This window comes from Stomoxys calcitrans, chromosome 2 (assembly GCF_963082655.1).
Source record: "Stomoxys calcitrans chromosome 2, idStoCalc2.1, whole genome shotgun sequence".
NCBI classification, from domain to species: domain Eukaryota; kingdom Metazoa; phylum Arthropoda; class Insecta; order Diptera; family Muscidae; genus Stomoxys; species Stomoxys calcitrans.
Window position 1 is genome coordinate 36059618 of NC_081553.1, and position 8890 is coordinate 36068507.

General features: G+C 38.9%; 1 protein-coding gene across 1 annotated transcript; it reads right to left on the reverse strand.

The window, feature by feature from the left end:
• Positions 1-398: 398 nt before the first annotated feature.
• LOC106089202 (carboxylic ester hydrolase) lies at positions 399-5306 on the reverse strand. Its single transcript, XM_013254996.2, has 5 exons — positions 4335-5306; positions 4031-4241; positions 3641-3964; positions 3451-3583; positions 399-641 (listed from the first exon to the last, which is right to left on the reverse strand). Exons 1-5 carry the CDS (start codon positions 5157-5159, stop codon positions 455-457), a joined length of 1680 nt encoding a protein of 559 aa, XP_013110450.2. The 5' UTR covers positions 5160-5306; the 3' UTR covers positions 399-454.
• Positions 5307-8890: the final 3584 nt, after the last annotated feature.

The window sequence follows — 8890 nt, forward strand, 5'->3', positions numbered from 1 at the left end:
AATAAAATCCCCAAAAAAGTGAAATAATTCCAAAGGCAAAAATTAAGTCCCAAGGATTGGGACTTATTTTTTATTTAAGGTCAAAAATTTAATAAGTCTCCAAAATCATGAAACATGGATTTATTTTACAGCGCAATATGTCTCAAAATGTATGGAGTTTTTTCACTTTTTTTTTGGGGGTTATTTCATTGGGTTTTATTTCGAATATCCGGACCATTCTACGCGATCTGTGTAAACTTCAAGAAAATCGGTTCAGTCATTTTGAGCCTGTACCAAACGCATAGCACAAGTAAACAAACAAACCGTTTTTAAATCTTCATATATAAATTTTTATCAAAGTATGTTTGATTTTTTTTTTGTCTTTAAATTTTTATAATAATAATTTTTAAAGTCTCATATATATTTACAAAAATAGAAGTTCTTTTTTTAATGTCTTTATTTGGATACAGTTTTCCTATAGGCTGTTGTTTATCATTTCTTGAATGGGAAACAGATTATCCCAGAGTTGCATTCGTTCGGGATAGATACCATTCGCTTTGATAGTTAAATCGTTTCCAATTTCCAGATACTGTTTCCTTCTTTGGTCATAAAGAGGCCATCTAAGATTTTTCAAGTATTCATCGGAGGGATTATTGGGATCACTGTAAAGAAAAAAAACATTTTAAAAAGATTTAAAAAAAACTAAAAAAATATATTATGGGACCTTTACATATAGAAATCTGTGATAGGTTAGGTCAGGATGAAAAGAGCGAGCGGATATTAATCCGCCCCAATGGATATACACATTTGCCAGTAATCGACTTGATGTGCGTTATAAATACTAAAAAAGTAACCTCGAAAAAGAAAATCTAATCCTTATTTGTTTTCCATGCTATTCCCCTAAGTTGGTTCATATCTGGTATAGTGTCCCCAGCTAAGTGCCGGTATCTGTTAGGCGCGAAAGCCGGGCAATGACAAAGGAAATGCTCCAACGTCTCATCATCATCCCCGCATGTCATACACATGCTCTCACTTGCCGCACTGATTTTACATAAATGAGCGCGTAGTCTTATGTGTCCCATCACACAGTGGGATGGGGAAAAAAGTAAGTGGAAATAAGTCTGCCATTTTGGAACGGATAGAGATATCTTCATGAAATATAGCTGAGGTGTTATCCAGTTTATATGCAAAATTTCAGGGCCCTAGAATGTCCAGAGACCCATTGGTGGGCCTTCAAATCAGTGCTGCGCCAAGTTTTCTGTATAGAGACAAAACAATAAAATTACCTTTTTTTTACGAAAAAAATGCCAAAAAGTTACTTTTTTCACATTATTATACGCTCCACTCTCCCTCAACATGTCCTCCGTTGTCTCTATTCTCACTCCCATGTCGTCTACTAACGTTTCCGTTTGGACATGGGTTATTGAGAGAAACTTTTTGAACTTAGCCGCATCGTTAACGCTATCGACCTATTCGCAGAAACGCTTCCAGGAGGCACGTTTTGCCACTCTGGTTATTTTATTGTATTTCTTGAGCCGTGTGTAATACACATCCAAATATTCTTCCGCTTTTTTACGACGTGCTCTGTTAAAAAGTCTGCGGACCTCTTATCCAATATTGCGAAAATCTGTAGTAAGTTTTCCATCTAGGGCCAAAACGTAGTAAGCGAGTTGAGCTTATTTTAAACGTCGCGTTGCAAATACGGAATTGTAAAAGTTAAAAATTTTTTAGCTTTTGCGATTTTTTTTATATACTCTCCACCATAGGATGGGGGTGTACTAATTTCGTCATTTTGTTTGTAACACTTCGAAATATGCGTCTAAGACCCCATAAAGTATATATCGTCATGTCATTTTAAGTCGATCTAGCCATGTTCGTCCGTCTGTCGAAAGCACGCTAACTTTCAAGGAGTAAAGCTAGACGCTTGAAATTTTGCACAAATTCGTTTTATTAGTGTAGGTCGGTTGGTATGATATAGCTCCCATATAAACCGATCTAGGGTTTTGACTTCTTGAGCCTCTAGAGGGCGCAAGTCTCGTCCGATTTGACTGAAATTTTACACGTGGTGGCATGGTATCACTTCCAACAACTGTGCCAAGTATGGTTTAAATCGGTTTATGACCTCATATAGCTGCCATATAAACCGATCTGGGATCTTGACTTCTTTAGCTTTTGGAGGGCGCAATTCTCGTCCGATTTGACTTAAAATTTTGCACGTGGTTTTCTGGTATCACTTGCAACTGTGCTAATTATGATTCAAATCGGTTCATAACCAGGTATAGCTGCCATATAAACCGATCTTGGACCTTGACTTCTTGAGCCGCTGGAGGACGCAATTCTTATCCTATTTTGCTGAAATTTTGCATTAGGTGTTTTGTTATGATTTACTATGCTAAGTATTGCGCAAATCGGTACATAACCTGATATAACTGCCATATAAACCGATCTGGGATCTTGACTTCTTTAGCCTGTAGAGGGCGCAATTTTTATCCGATTTAGCAGAAATGTAGTAAAACGGCTTCTCCCATGACCTTCAACATACGTTTCCAATATGGTCTGAATAGATGTATAGCTTGATGCAGCTCCCATATAAACCGATCTCCCGATTTTGGTTCTTGAGCCCCTACAAGGCGCAAATCTTATCCGAATGGACTGAAATATTACACAATGACTTTTACAATGTTCAGCAATCAATTCATTTATAGTCCGAATCGGACTATAACTTGATATAGCACCAATAGCATAACAGTTCTTATTCATTAGGGTATATAAGATTCGGCCCGGCCGAACTCAGCACGCTCTTACTTGTTTTAACAATTGTTTGCAGAGTTGCATTTTTCAACGCGACGCTCCTCAACGAGCTCATTCAGTTTAGGCCTTTAGGTTAGGGAATAGGGGCAGTACGTTACGAACTTACTTCTTCCAATACAGTAGCGACAGACTCGGAAGGGAATCTAACCCACGAATCTAGCACTGGTTATACGAGCTCGTTATAAACTCGGCTACAGGGTCTAAGTAAGACTAGGCAATCCTTTACGGTCTCGCTTATATATAGCTGCCACAGTAGCGATAGATCATATATCGCTACTGTGGCAGCTATATATACCACAGTAGCGATAGATCAAAGCCTCTGGCAAGAATCGAACCTACTGTGGCGCACCTATATACGGCCTTATATTAATGTACTTCATGCTTAAAGACCAGTAAGATATTTCTCAACGTGTGAAGGTCGCATAAGTTATGGATTATACTTTATAGGTTAGAGGATTCGCTAAAGTTGCGGAAAGCAATCAGCAAAAGTATTTGTCATTATGGTTGTTTATTCCCAACATACGTTTTCTCTTATTTGTGTCCATTTGTATTGACAATCTTTTTTTTTTCATGGGACCTCTTCTTTCTATTCTTCAAGTGACGCTACCTTCTATTGCTGAATCCTGTGTAGGTTATATTTTACCATTAGCTCTAACTTACCCTTTTTTTGCAAACTCATACCACATGCGAGTTAAACGTTCAACGGTTGGATTTTCCGGATCACTAGCACCAAACATAGGCGTCAATAGGGGAAGGTTGAGCAAATACAAAAGTTCATCATGATGCATGGCACCTAAAAATATGAAAATCATTTAATAGTCGAAAGAAAGAAGATCTTCATTAAACCCACCATAGGTTTCATTGGTATCAGGATGTCTGAAATGACTATAACGACCCTTATATGTAAACAAATAGGTGCGAACCGGCACATGTTTAGAGACCATTTGCAGGAAACGATGATATTCGAAGGTGATCAAACCATCACTGTAAAGTTCACCAAAGGATGTCAATGATTGAGGATATTCTAAGCTACGATTTTGGAAATAGAACGAACGCATTGCCTGACTAATGCGCTTAGAACGTGGAGTATTGCGTTCATATAAAAAGTAAATGGGATTGTATTTGTCAAAATCATCATTAAATCTTTGACGTTGGGTATCATTGCGCAAAGTAGCTGAAATAATATGAAGATTTGTGACTAAGTCATTTATATATGAACTCAGTTGCTAGAGCTACTTACAAAAGGCCAGATAATAAAATTCGTATTGTGTTACACCTGTTATCAATGGCACCTTGTGTACATCACCTCTTAGCATTGTCTTAAGGGGATCTTCGACAAGGAAACGTTCCTGACCACAGTTGGTTTCAACGACTGGTACCCAATTGAGAACCGGATTCCATTCATATTCAAACATAGCATTGACTGTATCAACGAAATCTAACATGGGTTTCTATAAAAATGATGTTCAATAATAAAAAATAGCATAATAGTAAGAGAAATTAAATGGAAAGTTCAAGTTTCTCACATATTCTATACCACTTACCGCTTTCAAACACTTCACCATTTCTCTCACCGGCTTTACAGGACAGTTCAGCAGTCTTGCCTGTTTTTCAGCCAAACCAAGTTGATTGTTGGCGTAACGAAATTGTCCCAATGGTGAGGCACTTTGCATTATGGCTTTATGAAATAAACCCCTGGACATGGGTGATATCATATGTAAGCCAATACTAAAACTACCAGCACTATAACCCCACAAAGTAACCGAATTGGGGTCACCTCCAAATTTCTCTATGTGATGTTTTATCCAACGCAATGCTATAACTTGATCCTTAAGGCCCATATTACCGGGAGCATCTTCAGTGCCCGTGGCCAAGAAGCCCAGCGATGCCAGGCGATAATTGACTGCAACCAAAACTATATCACGATCCATGAAATTTTCGGGACCTGCATAAGCACTTATGGCAGACACCGCATAAAAACCTCCAGGATGTAGATAGACAATGACGGGCTTTAAACCTTGTGTTCCATTAAGGCTTTTTGTATAGACATTCAATCGCAGACAATCTTCTGAAAGCCAAGTTCTGTTAACTGTTACTTGGGGGCACATGGGTCCCTCTATGGTGGCATCAAGCACCTTGGGTTTCCAGGCCTTAACCGGTTGGGGGTTTTGGAAACGTAGTTCACCTTCGGGTGCCTTCGCATAACGTACACCACGAAATGCCCAAAACTTATGACCCAGACGACTTTCCATTTGACTGCCTTTGATGGCTCCCAAGGAGGTGGTCACACTTATTGTTTCTTCTCCCGCAGCGGGCCATGTTGTCAATAACAACAATAAACTGCTACAAATACCAGCAATTAAAAGCATTGCATAAAATTTTCTTTTGTTTTATTTGCGTATTTTTATTTATTTAATTAAATTTTATAAGAATTATTTTATTTGTTATTGGCCGTGCCAGTTGGCTAGGAAATGCCGGGTATGGTGTCTTTTGTGCTACGTTTCGAAGCTGTTTAAGTGTTATTGTATTATGGTCGTTCTATTTATTCAGTTTTGTCTCAATCGCAATGAAAAGTTGATCTTCCAAAATAAAATAAAATTAAAAAACTGCTTTGAGTCATCTTTGTATGCATTTACATGGCATACACTCGGGGAATAAAGTCTATCCATTTAAGAAAAAAATTAGACTAAAAATAATAAAAAGGATTTATAAAATATTCTTAGTAAGAAAGCCAATATTCTGGGGTGATTAAGAAACAAGTTCTGGTTCTATTAGTTAAGGAAATACAGTAATTTTATGTTTTTTGGATAAGCTTTTGAAGTATATTTCGCTTATAAAGGGATGTGTGAGACACAAATTCTAATTCCAGTTAAACCTGTCCTTAAGGAAATGCAGACATTTTAAGTTATTTTTGGATTTTTGAATAGGCTTTAGACGGATATGTCTCAATAGTGTCCCATGTTGCCATGGAAATACATCTCAGCCGGTAATAGGCTCGGTGTGCGAAAAATAGCCTTTAAAAAATCTATGTCAGGAAATCCCAAATTGTTTTCCATATCACGACCCTTAGTCGTTTCATGTCTGGTATTGTGTAGCCACCTAAGTGTCGGTGTCTGTTAGCCGCGAAAGCCAAATAATAATACAGGAAATGCTCCAACATCTCATCATCTTCCCCACATGCCCTACACAAGCAATCACTTGTTGCCCCAATTCTGCAGAAGTCAGCTCGTAGTTCTGTGTGTCTCATTATGATATCAAAATCTATATTGATTTCCTTCCAACTTCCTTTGGGTAAAAGCCTCCTCTTCTTACGTACCGGATCTGTCCATAGGATTTTCGTAGTCCAACCGAGAGTTTAGCTGCACGTTACACAGAGTTACATGTGTGTTCGTCGCCCACGCCCTTAAATCGGAATGCGTCGTCCCGAAAGGCTTCGGATTATTCAAGTGTATTGACGGCAGTTCTCTGACCTTCACGGTCAAATCGTCCGATCTTTCATATCCCCTTACTCCGCCATGGCCCATCACCCAAACAAAGTGGTTGGTACCATCCTCGGAGAAGGCGTTAATCTCCTTCTTACACTCCAAGACCATTCTTGACCTTACCGCCCTGGTTGTAATTGCCCTGATGGTCATTTTACTGTCCGACGTCCTCACGCATTTTTATTTTTTTTCTCAATTTATGACAGTTATATCCCTCTAAAAAGAGCGTGTAGGGTTGGCTTGGCTTTAAGTTCATCAGTTGACGTTTGCATTGCCATTATCAAACCTCTTTTTGCTATATCTGTAATTGGGCTGAAAGGCAAAAAGTATGAAAAAGCTACCAAAATTTCGGTTATTTATTAAAAGCTTATGGTGAACATGCAATGGCTAAACCAAAGTATCAGAATTGGTTTACAGGATATTAAAAAAAGCCTCAACAAAGATCTGTGCGGGCATTGCTTGACGCCCAAACGATGCGTATCGTACCATCCTCAGGGAAGGTGTTAATCTGCTTTTTTGAACTTCAAGACAGTCCTGGCTGATAGCCACCTCACACTCAGTAAATATGTGAAGATCCTGGACCGTATTAGGGGTAGGCAGATGCAAACAGATCATTCCCTTATGTCCCTAATGTAGACCATCAATCCTACTCTATCCTCTAGCTTTAATCCATCCGTGTATCATGAACTTCCAGATGGCAATGCCACAGTTTCGTTAATCCAAGACTGTGCCGCTGGTAGCAGTGCCCCACACATTACCTCAAGTGTCGTCTCAGATGTCCGATCCGAAACCTCTTCCATTCCATTCAGGTTTCCTATCGTCGCCTCGATTGTACCGCAATGGTATGACCGGTTACTATCCTTTGTCCATTTTTCCATCGCCCTGAGTCTGATAGTGACAGTGTCCCCCTCATACTTCATCGGTACGTTTGTGAGCCGGTTATCTAGAATTTCTCCAGTGCTCTGGTAAGGGTGGTTCTCGTCGCCCCCATTATGCCAAGACACCATGTTCACTTTTTGTATCCTCCAGCCTAGGATGGGGGTATATTAATTTTGTCTTTCCGTTTGTAACACATCGAAATATTGAGGTGAGACCAAACAATATATATATGAGTATTTTCGATCGCCTTGACATTCTAAGTTAATTAAGCCATGTCCATCTGTCTCTCTGTCGAAAGCACATTAACTTTTGAAGAAATAAAGCTAGGCGCATGAAATTTTGCACAAATACTTCCAATTAGTGCAGGTCGGTTGGGATTGTAAGTGGGCCATATCGGTCAATGTTTTAATTTAGCTGCCATATAAACCGATCTTTGATCTTGACTTTTCAGCCTCTAGAGGGCGCAATTTATAAGCGATTTGGCTGAGATACTTTGTTTGGACTTTCAATAACAGAATGGTTCAAATCAGTTCATAACCTGATATATTGTCAAAAAAACCGATCTCGAATCTTGAATTCTTGAGACTCTAGAAGGCGCCATTCCTATCGGTTGTGGCTGAAATTTTGCTTGAAGTGTGCTTTTTTAACTTGCAACAACTGCGCTAAGTATGGCCAAATCGGTTCATGTTTCGATAGGTCTGCCATATCAATCGATCTTAGATCTTGACTTCTGGAGGGCGCAGTTCTTGCCCGATTTGGCTGAAATTTTGTATGAACTGTTTTGTTTTGACTTATCAAGTATGGTCTAAATCGGTTCGTAAACTGATATGGTTCTCATACAAACCGATGCCCGGATTATACTTCTTGATCCTCTAGAGGGCGAAATTCGTATTCGATTTGGCTGAAATTCTGTACAACGACTTCTTCCATGACCTTAAACATACGTTCCAAATATAGTCTGAAAAGGTCCATAAGGTGATATTGCTCCTGTATAAACTGATCTCCCGATTTTACTTCTTGAGCCTCTATAAGGCGATATTCTTGTCTGATTTGACTGAAATTTTGAGTCATGACTTCTGACATGGTCTCCAACATCTAACCCAAGTTTGCTCCGATGAATAACGTAGCAATTCTTGTCCGTTATGATTTGTTTGCGTATAAAGGATACCGGACAAAGAACTTGACAAATCCGATCAATGGTGGATGATATATAAAATTTGTCCTTAATACACTTTTTGCTTGTTTTCCACCGCAATCTATCAAACTACTGAGGAACTTCTCAAGAACTCAGATCCGGGGATAGATTTTAGATATCACTTTATGGACCGATTAGGATCATACTTGGCACGGAAGTAGAGAGTCTAAACAGAAATTTAGTGCCACATTTCAGCAAAATCGGATGAATTTTGAGGCATATAGGGGCTCAAAAAGTCAAACCGGAGTACCACTTTATATGGAAGGGGGTTGGCAGGTCTCGGGCCCCATAGCCCCCAACCTGCCAAAAGAGCTAGATAAATAAAAAGTATCTCTGGAAAATTTCAATTGAATATCTTTCAACTTTTTACCATTATCCTGATTTCGACAGACGGACGGGCATGGCTAGATCGACTTAAAATGTGAAAATAGTCAAGCCGGTATTCACAAAACTTTAAGTAGATTTCAAATTGGCTTATTTGACAGATTTCCTTTATAGAACTGTCAAATAAACCGATTTTAAGGCTTCATTAAGTTTTGACAAT

Excerpts from the sequence above, each read along its gene's own strand:
- LOC106089202 (XM_013254996.2), bottom strand. The coding sequence starts at position 5,159 with ATGCTTTTAATTGCTGGTATTTGTAGCAGTTTATTGTTGTTATTGACA. Across the intron at positions 3,965-4,030 it reads ATTTTATTATCTGGCCTTTT|CTACTTTGCGCAATGATACC; the intron begins GTAAGTAGCTCT and ends ATATTATTTCAG. Across the intron at positions 642-3,450 it reads TATGAGTTTGCAAAAAAAGG|TGATCCCAATAATCCCTCCG; the intron begins GTAAGTTAGAGC and ends TTTTCTTTACAG.